Source organism: Rhea americana, unplaced genomic scaffold (genome assembly GCF_003343005.1).
Source record: "Rhea americana isolate MKP2758 unplaced genomic scaffold, rheAme1 scaffold_339, whole genome shotgun sequence".
Classification (NCBI taxonomy): domain Eukaryota; kingdom Metazoa; phylum Chordata; class Aves; order Rheiformes; family Rheidae; genus Rhea; species Rhea americana.
In genome coordinates this window covers 550,753-566,953 of record NW_028186467.1, presented here as the reverse complement: position 1 = coordinate 566,953, position 16,201 = coordinate 550,753, and the positions used below count along the sequence as shown (strand labels likewise).

Below are 16,201 nucleotides of genomic sequence, written 5' to 3'. Positions count from 1 at the left end.
AGCTTTCCTAATCTAATTCTTCTAAGATGTGTGTCATTTTGTCTTCTGTGTGTTTTTAAAATAAAAGGCAACCCCAATATAAGCACACCAACAATTTCCATTTTCTTCCAGATATGTTTAATATCTGAAATATTTCTTGTTACTTAGAGACCTAGATGCATCTTTTCTAGGAAAATATCCATTCATTAAAGCTAATGTTGTTTACTTATAAGATCATTCCTTTATGCTGCTTTTACACAGTTCTTCAAAGTATTCATATTTTTTTGGTTCCAACCTTTTCTTCGAACATTGTTTTCTGTACCTCTGCCACTGCTTTTCTTAGTGATAGTTCTTACACTTCTTCTCATAATTCTCTGATTTTCCTTCTTTATATTCTCACTGAGCAACTTCAGCTGCTCTTTGGGAGCTATTCAGTTACATTGTGCTCACTGACTACCAGCTGTCTCACAAAAAACTCGAGTTCAATTTTCTCCCCGAATTTGTCGTATCCTTCCTTCCCTGATACTATTCACAGTTCTGTGATCCCTCTTGTTGTTCACATGCTCAATCTCTGCATTATCAATGCTTACCTTTTCTTTTTTATTAAAGATATTTTCATTCCCTTCTGGTTCTGTCTGCAATATTTGTAGAATCTTCTTTCTTTCTTAATCCTCACCAGTACAATATTTCTTTGCGTGTTGGTCAACTTTTGCCTCATAGTCTGTCTTCATTCATTCATTCTCTCTCTCTCTCTCTCTTTCTCTCATTTCCCACATGTAGCCTTTTCATTAGCATTTCTTACTTTCAGCTTCAAAATTAAGCTGTCTTTCTTACCTCCAGGAATACCTATATTAATTCCTCCTAATTTATATACCATATAAAGTCTCAGTTCTACTACTTGTCTCAAGTTTCCTCCTTTTCTTTTTCTTCTCATCTTCCATTGCAGTCTTTACACTTCGAACTACATCTCCTGGCTAGCAGTTCTTTTCTCTTCCAGAGTCCTTTCTGCAGGAATATTACTAGAGAATTATCGAAACAGCACTTGCAAAATTTTATTTCTTCCACTTACATATTAATACCCCATATGTGTTATATGAAGCTTAACTGTAGTGTCTGTTTGAACCAGACTGTAAGAAATTTCTTGTAACAAATTCTTTACTTACATATTTGCATAGCACTAAGCTATATTACTATACCCTGTAGATTACTTTTGTTTAGTAATGAATAATTTTAAAAAATTACAGGGACTATTTATTTGTCAGTTGCCTCCTGAATGGAATAGGAGTGCTCTACTTGCACAGAAATTTATGATCAGTATAATAGCCAGCCAGTTCACTGTCATATCCTTTTTTCCCTAATTTTAAGTTAAAAGCAATAATTCTACTTAACATAGTCGATTATTTCCCCTGTAGCATGTCATTTGTTGTATTTGGTGATTCTTCTCAGGCATAACGTATCAAAGAAGAAATGCTCAGTTAATGAAAGCTACTGTGACATATCCCTTACTGACCTGAAAAATCCCTGCTTCTAAACTATCTTGGTTTTCAGTAGATCTTAAAAATTTTATCAAGACTAGAAACGCACTTTCTTATAGTTACAGAAAAATGCAACATTTACCTAGATGCAGAAAGGTTAGTAATTAATATGTATTAGCACAATATCCTAGAAGAATTTCCTCATTTCTAGTGTAAATCCCCATACAGATTATCCTGGTATTCAAGGACAGAAATGCTTTTTATCTTTCCTTATTTTATGTTGTTTGGAGTTTCTTATCTTTCAAACCAGAAAAGAAAACTTTTAGAAAAAGCTTGTCAACAGTCAAGATAGTATAACTGTAGGAAAGTTCAACTGATAGGATTCTTTCCTTAATCTTGCATACAAAAAACAAGCCACTACACAGAAGCTCTTCAATATTTGTGATGGTCATTCTTTTTTGTGTTAGTATTGTTCTCCTAAAGTGGGAGTTGCTATATCCAAAATATTCAGGGCTTACCTAGCTTTTTTATTTTATTTTTCTTATTTTCAGGAATATTTGCCATTTTGTCTTACCTTTTCACATTGATACACCTGTGCCTGACAAGCCCAGTTCATGTATCCCCGGGAGAGCACGAGTACAAAGCCATTAGCCACCTCAAGCTATACCTTGTAGGATACAGCTTTGGTTTAATTAGGGCTTTGGAATTCTTCTGACTTACCAAGGGAAATCTTTTTTTTCAGTATGCATAAATCTCTAAAAATATTCTGGGGTTTATTTGTTTTTTTCTGATAAAAATAAATTAAATTTGAGTATGAAGAGTAGACCAGTCCTGGTCTTTGGACATAAGTCAAAGGCCAACTTGCACTGTTCAGAAGCATTAAAACTACAGTGTCCTTTCAAGCAAATAGAGAGTTATTTGACAGAAGTGTTAGAGAGCCCATGTTAACAAGCAGATACTAGATGTCATTAATGAAAATATGTGTGGAATAAATTTTAGGAAAATGACTTATTTATCAACTAAAAATCCATGGAGTTTATTTTAAGGGAGTTTAATCATTATCAAGAAACTACAAAAACCAGTGGACGTAGCCATAACTCATTTTGATTAAGACCAACAGGGAGAATGTAAGGAAATACTTTTTGTTCCATTATGTTTGCCATACAGGCTGCAATTCATAAGAATCAAGATGTGGCATCTTCTAAATCACAGGAAATTATTTTCATTAGCTACCAATCTCTGAAGTTCTCTTTTTGTGGGGTTCTTATGATCAGAAGGGAAAAATCGTATTAAAGTGGTATTCATTTGATGCATTTAAATAGGTAATTTAAGATGAAATTCTCTCAATATAGACAATAGTTATAGATCATCATAATTTACAAATGTAACTTTTATGGGACAGGGTGTAGAGAGGAAACAGTCCAATATGTTTGTATGGTGATGATGCAATTGGAGAGGTAGTGCAACCCAGCAAGTCAGTGATTTAATAGAATAATTTCATATTACGATCTCATTCTTCTTTCTTGGAAGAATTTTCTTCCATAATGTAGTATGAATTGTCACAGTATTTTCTTAAATAAATGTAGTCATGTCAGGTACATCGGATATGTTATCTTAGGTACTAAGTCTCAGAACTTTCAACTAGTGCACAGTATAAAAGCTCTAAAACAGAAGCCATTGAGTCCACAAGTGATTTCTGTTTCCTCTTCTTAATTTTTTTTAATTCTCCTGGGTTCAGCTAGTACAAAATCAGATAACTGCATAGACTTGAGTGGTATGAGATTTTGTAGCTGTTTAGTTGTGTCTTGTCTATGGATAGTTGACTACTTTTCTATTCACTTTTTATTATTAGCAACAAAATGTAGTAGGAACCATTATGCCAGTCCAGTCCAGTACTTATTTTTCACTAAGCATTAGTTAGGTCCCCAAAATTTTTTAGAATCGTACAGTATCTTTATGGATCCTAACAAAATCATCATCGTCGTCATCATCATCATCTTACTGGAGAGTGTCTTCTATGTTCTTCGTAGAAATACACCACACAGCTACCAAGTGTTCTGGTTGCTTCATCAGCCAGCCTTTTGGAGTTGGTACAAAAATGGCAAAGGAAAGCATTACTGTAAATTTCCCTTGACCCTTTCCCAAAGAGCATTGAATTGGGGAAAAACTCTCAAAGTTCCTCATTAGTGGTATGTTCCCATCAATGTAAAATAATCTTCTTGGTGGTTTTATATACCCCAGTTTAAAAAAAAATGTTTTGGGAATGTTACATATTTACGCTGATCAGACTTTTTTGTTTGCTCAGCATTTATGTCTAAATAGCACAAAAAATCTTTCATTTTCCAAGGGGAGATAAATATTTGTAAACAGACTACACTAGTATTCTTTTTTTTTCTTGCGCAATAGTATTTTATTCTTCTGCACAGCAAGACTATCTCAATATTTTTGATTTTTTTCAAAAATAAAAAGATATTTGAGTCTCTTCAAAACTTCGTGTATGATACTTTGTTATATTCGACAGATACAACTGTGTTTTACTATCTGTCAGAATTTCCACTTCATATCTGGGTCAATTTGAGAGCACTTACAGGAGGCTAATGTGATTAAAATCAGTTTAGATTTACTTCCTCTGTCATCATTTTGTGGCTAAAAAAGGCCAATGAATCAATTATTATAATTTGTCTGGCTATCGTGTGATCTTTGTTCATTTTCTGGGCACTAATATCCAGGTGTCCCATTGTCTGCTGCTGTATCTTTTTAAATATATTTTCTTCAGACAGTCTTCTGTGCTGAAGTTGAATTAATTTTTTAATCTACTCATCTTCTCTGTTCACTGGCTTTAAACATCTCTGTTGTCTGGAGTAATGTGGAAAGGAATTAAAAGTAGTAAAATATGATCTATCTGATCTATTGTATGTGATCCTTTGATTTCTTCCACATTATTCTGGACATCCCACTCTTTTAGAAACTTCTTAATTTAAAAACATATTTCTTATTACACTATGTGAGAGGTCAGATGGTAATGTTTATTAGTACCTCACATTTTTTTCCTAAAAATTATTTGTTCCAGTTGTTTCCTAATACATCGTTCAGATACTACTGCTGTTGAAAGACTCTCCTTCTGATATCTTGGTCATCAGCCCCCTGCCTTAGGGATGACAAAATCTGATTGGGTCTCTGTATATACTCTTCTTCTTGTGGAAAGCATAGCCCTATTGTCTGGAATAATATGGAAACAGTCCTAGAAACTAAATTACCAAAGGTAAGTCAAAATTTATCTTTAGTGCTTGTAAATAGTACTGGATTGATAACACTGAGGACCGAAGCTCTGTCTTTACCACAGGAAAAATAAGCGAAAATAGCTATTTTACACATTTCCACAGTACCAATATGCTTCAAATCTGGCTGATAACAAAGCTTGCCTCTAGAAATAAGATTGAAATAAGCTGTGCCCATTCAGTTGTTGAAGGCTTTCTAAGAGAGTGAATACTTTATGTAAGCATTTATTTAGAACCAATTAGAAAGAGGCAAGTATCACATTCAACACAGACCACTGAAGAGTCTTCGTATAATGATGATTTTCAGTTAATACTACTTTAGAACAAGTAAGAAGAACCTAAAAGTAGGTAAAAACATAATTTATTGCAGTCCTTCATGTGAACTCTTCTCATACACAGACACAACTAAGCAGTAATTTGTGTGCATGTATCCATTTTTATGTAAATAAATCCTATTTTTCTTGGGCAGTCATTAGAATATATGCCTGAGTGTTCTTATATCCTGAAGTATACAGGACCTGTAGAAGGCAGAAAGTATTTCAGAGGGAGAAAAATGTCTTTGCTTACTCTTATGTCTCATCCTACTTCCAAAAAGATACAAAGGTTCCGTCAAAACACCAAAGAAAATTCAAAAATTTCCAGAATATTTAAAGATAATTGAACTACTGTGAAGAATACATGCTTTAAAATATTATACTGCGGACACGTTTAGAATCTGAGCTTGTTTATTAGATAATCAGCCTACTTTTTCAAAATTATAAAATATTTAGGCAATGGGTAAGATGCTGCTAGAAAAGAAACTGAAACATTTTGCCAAAAATTGTAACAGACTATAAGCAAAAGTGCTACTTTGGTCTAAAGAGCAGCCAGTATCTATGACTCTAGCAAACTTTGTTTTATATTGATTTCCTTTATTCTGTTAATGACATACACCTTACAATTCTTATAGCCGTAGCATATGAAAAATCCATACCTATGTGTAAGTTCATGGGTGCACTCTGTTCATTTTGCAGAGATAAGTGCAATAGTTCTTGCTCAGACAACAGTTTTTAGAATAATCTCAAAAGTGTCATTTGCTCCTGTGAGGAACACAGTGAAGTAGTTAGTTGTCATGAGGAAGATGGCAGCAGTCCCAGGAATGATTTTAGCTTTTTTATAAGAGTTTATAATATGTAGTATTACTTATTCCTGTGCAGATCTCAACCGGTCAAGTTGCTGTTTGTTCTGGGTTTGCTCTTTCGTGGGGGTGAAATTGTGATCTGCTTCCATGTCTAAAGCAGCAGGATCTTGAAATCTGCACTAAAAAGATTACAAAACCAAATCATTTTGTAATTTGTATTACAGCCTTTCTTTTAAACATTAGGTTAGTGTACCCTTCTCTCTCTCACTTTTTGAGTATATATATACTTCTTATTTAAAATTAAAAAGCAAGTATTAAGGTTTAGTAGTACTGATTTGTCATCATGCTATTAAGCAGCATCCATTTTTCATACAGTTGTAGCAGGGATATGTTGAGGGTCTTACACAGTTGTACAAGATGTGACCTATTAACTGGTCTAGTGCTTCTGCTTAACATTAAGCAGTTCATTAAGGTGGACTTGTCTATGGTATGTTGCTTTTGAACCAAGACAGCAAAGATTCCGTTCTTTTACCTGTCATCTGAGGTCTGTATGTTTCCACAAGGAGAAAAGGGATTTGGGCAGATCAGAGAGGGACAGTGTTTTTAACTGCAACTTCTGTCAGCGTTTTTCTGAAAGAGAACTTGAGTACTAAGTAAGATGCAACCTCAGAGTCTGGTGATGTACTGGATTGTCTCCAGATAAAGTAAATGAGGAACCTTGAGGTATCAAGAGGCTGTAGTTTGCCCAAGGTCATACGGAGCAAATAGGGACTAAGCCTCAAGAAACCGTTGAACTTTCCTTGTTCTGTTTAAAAGAACAAACAAAAAATGTGTATAGGGAGAGAAAAATGATAGTATGATGAGGGTCGTTGGTAATGAACACAGTGCTGACAAAATGGATGTGTATTGCATAAAAAATTCTTGCATATTATGTTTTGTCTGCAATTTTGATAAGTTCGCTGATGCAAGTTGTGTTTGCTTTTTATTGATACGCAGTAGCTTTGTAAGTGTTTTTATATTTCCTAACCCTGTGGTCGGGAAGAGAAGTAGAGAGAGGAAAGGACAACTAGAAATTGTTATCTACCATCAAGGCACTTCCTTCCAAAATTTAGGGAAGCTGATTAATGCTCAATTTAAAGTCAGTATTTTCTTCTGCATTTATTTATGAGTACATAAGGATTTTTCTTGTTCGCTGATCTCTGCAAAATTTGGTTTTAAACTGAAACATTTGCTAAAGAGGAAAAAGAAGAAAAAAAACTGTACTTTTGATACTCTCTTGACAGTGTAAACTACTTATTTGATACAACCGTGATTAAATCAGGGCAGGCAACAGTTCAAACTGAAAACTGAAACAATTTACCTTTTTTCCATTTATTCAGTGTTCTGTATGTTGACGGTTATCCATGTAATGCTGTTATATTGCACATGTTGCTATTTTACAACGCAGAGAAAGTGTAGAATCAATAGCTGTTTGATTTTCCTTAGAAAGGGATAGGCCTTCAATGCAGTACAAATACTTAGCTGACATAAATGCATCAGTACAAAAAAAAATTTAAGCCTACTTCCCTTACAATACACATGTTCCTCTCTGCAGCAATTGTTCACTTATACCACAAAGAAGCAGAAGCTGAGAGAGGAGTGGCTCATTAATATACATTATAAATATACATTAAGTCAACTTGAATATCAGTTAGTACATATATCAGTTTCATTAGCTACCTGATCCATGTAACCATGTATGTCTATCAGGTTTAATGCCTATTTTTTGATAGCTGTGTTTGTTGTTGTGATATCTTGTCTAGTGATTTTTACTGTGTCTTTTGAGTGATCTCTATTTCTGTTGACTTCCCAGATTTCATAACAACAATTAGTCTTATAGTAAAGCAGAATCTTCGGAGTATCTCTTCCATTCATAGTGATGCATAAGACTTAAACAGGACCTTTATTATTACTAAGGTTTTTTCAACGTGTAAGAAAGGTTGCACCTCTTCTGAGATTGCAAATGGGGATCTCTGCACTCACATGTCAATAAATTTACCACTGAAATAAACAAAACTGGGGCAATCCTTGCTGCTTTGGTTCTTTGCATGATATCTTCCATATTAAAGATTTCCAGAGTGTGGTATCCATACCACTAATGTCACATGAGCAGTTTTTAAGTGATGTGCAAATACTGCTTAAGCAAGTAAGTGTTGCTGCTTGTGTGCATCCATAGCCCTAAATCATAGAATCAGCTCTGAAACACAGCTGGAAGTGTTAATGCCTCTGCTGTCAGCAGTAATGGCACCTTAGGAAAAATAGTTAGGAACCCCTTACAGACAGAGATTTATAAGCACATGAGTTCTCAGTAACTTCTTATGCATAATAAATATATATGCTGTCCCCTTTCCTTCCCTTCTCCATCCCCAAGGATCTATGGATATGTCTGTGAGCTTGAAGAGTTGGCTTTGTGGTTTATCATTTAGACATAAAGGTATCGCAGAAGCCTTTCAGCGCATTCTGCGCTGCTCTAGAAGCAGCTGTGTGTAACCAATAAGAGGAATTAGTAATCTTTGGCTGTGCCCAGATGTCTTCCCCTGCCAAGAGTGTATATCACGCCTCTTTCCACAGTGGTATGAGGGGTGAGCAAGACATGCAACATCTTGCTATTTTCCTTTTTTAGCCTGTGGAGGAATTATCCCTTCACTATCGTATCAGCCTAGACTGCATGGACGTTTAAATTTAGCAGTCTAACTTAGCAAGGTAATATTCCTCTGTCACAGGCAGATTCCTAGCACTTGTTCAATAGAGAGATTGCATCATAAACTGGAAATGGAAAAGGTTGAGCACAAAATAACCTGGAGCTGGACAGTAGTATTGTTTCACCTTAAGAATGGCACAGTGAAAGAGATACTGTCTTTCTTTCAATCTCGTAATCCTCGTAAGTTAAAAAATGAATAGGTTCTTTTGGTACCTAAAAGAAATGCTCTAGCCCAAACACTACATTGTTCATATCCGAACTGGTGTCCTGGTCTTTCAAAACTTAATTCTTGTTTCCTTGTAAATCCTCTGCAATGGAATCCTGTTTAGCATGGGATGCCATTTGTAGGGAAAGGTAAAATGTTTGTTGCTTTTATTTAGCTGAATATGTTACATAGCGTTTGAGTGACATTCTTCAGATACATTTATCCACTCAAAAGATTAGTTGGTACTAAATTTGTTTGGTTTCCTTGTGTGCATATTCATTACCAAGCCAAAATCAGTAATGTCACAGAACCCCTACTGTGTGGCAACCATTAAATGCACCACGTGAAACACATCAACATTATATTTCCATTTACTAAAAGGTGTTGTTTACTGCAAGAAAATAAACAGCATATTTGCTAGTATTTTGCATCCTTGTTGACAATTTCAGTATCTCAGCTAAGATTTGAGCAGGTCAGCAGACGAAACTCTGCTCTCACTAGAGGCAGCTTTTTCAAATGAGCGATGTAGACAATATGTTTGTACAGGTTCTCTGGATAAATAATGCTTGTTTCCAAGGTTGCTTAAGTTGATATTTTTATGTTTATATAGAGTGTTCCACTGAAGAATTTTAGTGCTTTTAAGTGAATGCTGTTTCCTGTCTTTCAGAGATAGGATAGACTATTACTCAATCTATAAAAGTATAAATCAGCAAAAGAGAAACTAGTCATTAGTCTAACTGGACATGTTTAATAAATACTGAACTGGAGGAAAAAGGAATTTTGAAATATTAATCCACAAATAAAACTTATTAAAATTGTTTTGGTTTAATGCCATGTTATTCTTTATTTCCATGTTTGACAGACATTGCTTTGACTCAGTTTTGTTTTTATTTCTATTTAGGACGTGTAGGAACACCTCATTTTATGGCCCCAGAAGTGGTAAAAAGAGAACCTTATGGGAAGCCTGTAGATGTTTGGGGTTGTGGAGTGATCCTTTTTATCCTGCTAAGCGGTTGTTTACCTTTCTATGGAACCAAGGAAAGATTATTTGAAGGCATTATTAAAGGAAAATACAAGGTAAATGGCAGTATGCATGAGTTCTTCTCCAGTAAGATGAACTTCCACTGTTAAAATTTCTGGCAGTTGGTTTCTTTATTTACCTTGACTTGAGCTTGAAGCTTATAGAAAGCTGTCTCTGTTACTCAAAAAGAGAGATTATTTTTTTTCCTCTCCAATCCATTTTGTTCATATTGTGTTTCGTATCAATGGTAGCATTTAGAAGGCAAATTTATTTACTCAGATGAAATAATAGAGTGCAGCCATTAGCCCCAACTGTACATAGAGCTCAATAAGGTTACATAAGGTATAATTGTAGAGTATAGCGATCTATGTGTTTCTTCTGTTTCTTGGATCATTTAATTTTTTAACCAAATAAATCATTATCATAAAAACTGATCATCATGTTGCTTTGATTTAAAGTAAAATATCTGCTACTGTAAAAAAATGTCGTTAGTTTATTTGTAAGTACTGTATGTAGTAAAGTATAGCTGGTTATTCAGGAGGAGCTACTTGCAACTGAAAGCTAACTGCTCTGCGTGCAAGGTAAGTATGTTCCATGAGATAGGCATCCTGGAGCCACTCTGGAGACAAATTTAAAGCTTCTACTTTGTTATTTTTGCTGCTTTATCTAAGATCATACTGTTTTGCAATACTTTTGCACTAAAGATCACGCACATTCTGTGTGTTACCAGAGTAAGAGTAGAAACTATTAAAACTATCTGATAGCCTGTAGGGTGTTGTATGAAGTACTTTTTCTTTTTTTTTTTTTTTTTTTTTTAACATATTAACAGCAGTCTTCTGAAACATAAATCACAGCTGTGGCACCACACCTGGCCAAGAGTATATTATTTAACTCTTTGCATTTCATATTCATAGAAACAGCAAGATTTCTTCAAGGCACTAGTTTTTGGATTTTGTAGACCATTAGGTGCTCCAGTTTCAAATTATGGAAGACTTCTCTATGGAATCTCTCAAGCCATGAAAACCTTCTGGAAGTTTAGAAGTTAACTACCCTTTCTTTTTTCCCCCCCCCCCCTTTTCTTTTTTTTAAAGTCATGGCCAGCACATTGTGCCTTCTCAGTTCCTTTTCTGTTCCTGTTTCCACGGTAATATGTCTATTCAGTGAAAATAGTTAAGAATTTCGAAATAGTCTAGTTATAAGCTTGCCATTACCTTCATTTCATTATAACTGGAAAAGAATAACAAATGACAACTATAAATGTGCATTTCATAGCCAGATAAGTGTTCCTGAGTGCCTGCATCTAAAGGGATAACTTTTGCTAAAGACTATTTGTAAATAAAATAGAACTCTTTGAATGAACAGTTCATAGTTTTGCAAAAAGTCTGGTTATAATTTTGAATTTTCACTTAGTACCTCATAAAATTAGCAGTATATAATCTAAATAAGACTTAAGCTGTTCATAAATTAAATATTAGAAATAGCTTAAGGATAGATTCCTTTACTGCAGAAACAATTTTCTTAGTTTACTATGATTTTATTGATTATCCATCCTCTTGAATAGTTGGATGCAAACCTGCATATATGCAAAACATGAAAACTTATTATAAATCATGTCAATGCTTCCTAAGGATATAGCTCTGCTCTAGAAAGTGTGAAGTGCATGATTGCTTGTGTTACTGATCACATATCGGTATGCTATCCACTCTGAGTGACTAAAGATACTGCATAGCTGTGCAACTGTTGTAAAGCTGAAAGGAATTTTCTGGGGAGAGGCCTTGTCCAGAGTTGCAATGGGACAGGACTGAAATAGTTAACAAGAAACATTAAGCAACTCCCTTCTTACTCAGAATCAGTGGCATGAAATTGTGGCATTATACAGATAGACTGTCTTTCCTTATATTGATTTCTGGAATAGATTTAATTTCCTTATTTACCATATGCATATTTAACTGCTAGACAAAGCCTAATTGTTTTTGATTTTTATAGCGAAAGGTCAGTTTTATCTGAACCATATGTAAAATTGAAAATGTTAAGGAATTATACTGTGATTATATCACAATACTAAAGGTAAAATTCAGCTTTTATGTGATATAATGCTTACTGTCTTCAGATCTTTTTATGCAGTTTCATTAGCAATTAATGTACAGTTTTGCATGTTGCTTTAAAACTTACAAATGTTTTACATTTATTATGACAAGATGTTGACAAATACTAACCAATTGGTGATGATCACCTTTCATAAAGAATAATGATTTTGTACTCCTATCACTAATGTCTTCTTCTTGCTTGTAATCAGATGAATCCTAGACAATGGAGCCATATCTCTGAAAGTGCCAAAGATCTGGTACGCCGTATGCTTATGCTAGATCCAGCAGAAAGGATAACAGTATATGAAGCACTGAATCATCCTTGGTTAAAGGTAGTAAGTCAAGCTATATAAATACTGGTTACTTCTTCAAAGGAGAAAACAGATTTGTTTGAACTTTTCAGAATAGGCATTATATAAAATGTATGATAATATGCTTTAAATGCTTTGAGGTTAGAGCCTGAGATTTTGATAATTTCCAAGCTTGAATGCTTGTTTAACTACAAGAGCAAACTCGTGCATTTTAGGCAGCATCAGAATATTGGGATCATTGCTATGTAGAGTGAAGTTTGAGGAAGGAATTCTTGTGTCTTTTTGTGCCTCTCAAACTCCGGAGAAGTTATCTCTCATCTCTGCTTTGCTCAGTCATACCTAGACCTCTTTCCTGTTATGCAGCATGTAACTATGCAGTTTATTGCAATAAATTGTATTTCTTAACTGTGCTGCTTTCTTAAATTGGATCTTCTGAGATATCCCTCTAGAGTGAAAGTAGAGAGGTGAGTAGCTCAAATAGTGCTGTAAGTAGTTACTGGACACTAAAGATTAACAGCAGCAGCAGGAAAATATATACTTAATTTCTCAGTGTCCCCATTAATAGGCTGGGCTAAATACGTGAGAGTTGGACAATTATGATTATGCTGCAGATTTAAAAAGTAGCAAGTACTAGTTCAGAGTATTATATTTTCTTGACAGAAACTGATTGACCTTTTTTATATATACTGCCTTTTATTTCTTTTCTTTAGTGTTATCTTGGGGAAAACAGTCCAAATGTCATTAACTTAGCTAGGGCACTCATTTGGAGGGACTGAGATTCTGGTGTCTGTTCGCAGACTGTTTATATGTTTTATATTAAGCAGATATTGACCCTCCCCCAAAAAAACAAAGAGAACCTGGAAAGTGCAGGCTGGTGTGGTCATCTTCTCCTACCAACTGAATAATCTTAACTACAGGATAATGGAATCGTTTTTTCCACTTCTCTGCCCTCTTTCTGGCTCTGATTCTCGTATTCCTAGCTATAGAATGGTCTATCATTGAAAAAGAGGACGGGAACAGGGGTGTTCCCCTATCAGGAAAAACGCACTCTCCAGAAAACTAGGAATTGCTATTTAGAGCTTCCTGCTGAAGGGATCTGAGGTTGTTTGTTCATCTGGGTATGCCTACCAAATCAAACATTTCAGAGGGCAAGGAATGGGCACCATGTTTGTGAATCCCAATTATCATACCCCAGTGACTGAGTCTCTGGTGAACACAGTTGAGCTGTGATTATCTACTAGTAATTTGACTATTTCTTACATACACTTTTGTGACCTTCCTACAGTTCAGTGCTAGAGCAAGGGTTTTTCTCAGGGTTACTTTGGCAGACAACTTTGCCATTTATGCTGTCTTGAGCAACTAAGCTGGTTAAGCTTTTTAGAAAAGATAATTCTTTAATGTAAATATGGAAATTCTGCCTATGTACAGATTTAAAATGTATAAGATTTCTTGTCCATCTTTCCCTTCTTGAAAGGCAAGGAAGTAAGAAGAGAACTTTATTTCCAAGTCCAGCCTTCTAGTAGCTATAAGCACTCTGTCAGTCTTCTCATATTTTTGCGTAATACAATCTCTGCTTTCCATATTGACTCAGAGTTTTCCTCTAAACCATTTATAGATAGCAGTTATTTACATCATGAGAGAGAGACATTTTTAGCTCCATACAATGACTGAAATACTTCTGCCAGTGATGTCATTCAGAATTAGCAGAGCCATGTGGTGAACATTTGCAATAATCTAATAACTATATGTAGCTTCTGGTATGAATTGGGGCAGGGAAGGAAAGCATGTAACTGCTTTAAGTTCTTTCCCCACTGCCTGCTGTTTGCTAGCAGAATTCTGTTCTGCATCTACAATAGAGTTTCTTCTTGTAACCTAGCACCTGGTATCACCAGCCATTGAGCTGACACTTGCTGCTTTGTAGTACACATATCCCAACTCCCCAACTTACCTCAAGTTTCAGGAACCTCCTAAGACAGCTGCATATGTTGCTTAACAGGGAGTTGAGTACTGAAAGAAATAGAACTACTTCGTACTTGCCAGCTTCAGAGTTCAGTGTGAGCCACAGAGTAACTTACAACATAATAGTAAAACAAAAGGCTGGGCTCATGTTACAAAGTGGGAAACAAAATTATAAAAAAAAAAAAGAAAATAAGCCAGCAAGGCTCAGATTTAAATATCTCTGGCTGCCAGTTTAGGATTATTAGCTAAGATCAGCTGTCTATAAGGCATCTAGGCTTAATTGCCTCGATGCTTCTATCATTTAAAAGCAATGAAGTCCCCATAAACTGTGCTGTTTATGATGATGGAGTAGGTAAATCAAACAATTTAAGAAATCTTTATAATCAGCAGTTTGTATGTAATTTTTCATCAATTGATACTAATGTTAGCTACACAAAATATAAGCACATGTTTCTCACATTCTGGAATCAAAGTATTTTAATTCCTAACATTTTTTAAAGTTTTCCTTAAGTTGCACCAAGTCCCAATACTTCTTGCAACAATAGTTAGTGTGTTTCTTGTGCAGTTTCTTAGTGTTGAGAGAATATTAAGAGCTTGCATTCAATGGTTATTTTAGTTTGGCTTGTTTTTGTGTGTTTTTAAGGAGAGAGATCGCTATGCATACAAGATTCATCTTCCAGAAACAGTAGAGCAATTGAGAAAATTCAATGCAAGACGAAAACTAAAGGTAAAATGAATTAAGCAGTGTAATTACATAATTTGAATTTTGTGTGGTATTTTATTGATTTTAAAAGCTCTAAGAAAAAAGCAGGTTTAATGTCGGTGATAAAATAACAAAGTTGAAACAGATCTTGACAGTGGTTTATCACAATGATGTCCTGTTGGAGATGTTTGTCCTTTTCTATTTTTAGGTCAAACTAAATTTGAGTGCAAATTCTCTGATCAACCAAGCCTTTGATATGAGGTCTTAATACATCTTAATACAATAATTCTGTGTAATATTAGTTTAGGGGAAAGGGGGAGAGAATACTGTAGTGGCTTTGGTTGACCTTAAGTTTATGATTAAAAAAGAAGGGAAAAAAAGAATTCAATACTGCCAACTACTTTTCTTCAGAGAGAGCAAAGATGTAGTCTTCAGTTTATCTCCTTTATGTTTAAAAATACACAGAGACATTTCTCATTATTGAAAATAATGTTAATATTTTAGCCGAAAATGACATGATCCCCCTTCAAAACAATGGTATTCCTCTCTTGGAAATGTTAAGTGAAACACTTCTAAATTTACTAAAAAGTTAAGAGAATTTAACAGAAACATTCGGAATTACAATTCGTTACTTTTTTTATAGTTTGTAATACACACAGAAGCAGATATATTTTGAGTTACTACTTCGTAAAAATTTTCTGTAGCTCTGAGAACATGTGGTGATTAGGATTGGTCAGCTGCTATAATTCATGATAAATAACACCCCCTCTTAGGCTTATATGTCCAAATAATGCTTTTATTAAAATGTTAGCTAGAATATTTTAAAGTATGACCTGTTCTTCAGCTCTAAACACAGTTTCAGCTCTTTCCTAGACTACTTCCGGCAGAAGCTTCTACTTCCAGTCTCTTGAGAGCTTTTTATGTATTCAGTATAACTTCTGCTATTTGTTTTCTACCACTTCATCCAAAGTACTGTTTTGCAGAATATCTTCTAAAACTCTTTGCTGTCTATTTTGCCTCCTACCACACCTATAGGACTTTAAAAACTGAGTGGTTCAAACATAATTTAATTGAACAAGGAAATACATGATTTTTCTAGCTTTGCAGTTTCCCACACAGTATTCATTCTAGCAGTCTGAGATCATTACATTTTCACATAGAGTTATCATAGATACCAAATGTTCTAGTGCTGTCAATATCACATCCTGATAATTTCCTGACTCACAATGTATTGTTTTGCTGTAAAGAGTACATCATTATGCTTGCTAATGCACTCAGTGTGGGTAAGAGGAAAAGAGGAAACGAAAGTACTTATTTTGCTAA

General features: G+C 34.7%; 1 protein-coding gene across 4 annotated transcripts in view; it reads left to right on the top strand.

The window, feature by feature from the left end:
• CASK (calcium/calmodulin dependent serine protein kinase) overlaps window positions 1-16,201 on the top strand; it is a 218,202-nt gene that overhangs the window by 122,141 nt on the left and 79,860 nt on the right. For all 4 annotated transcript variants that reach the window (XM_085311301.1, XM_085311303.1, XM_085311300.1 and 1 more), the window contains exons 7-9: window positions 9,699-9,874; window positions 12,115-12,237; window positions 14,819-14,902. In XM_085311301.1, the coding sequence (XP_085167427.1) occupies window positions 9,699-9,874; window positions 12,115-12,237; window positions 14,819-14,902 (383 nt within the window). The remainder of the gene's footprint in view (window positions 1-9,698; window positions 9,875-12,114; window positions 12,238-14,818; window positions 14,903-16,201) is intronic.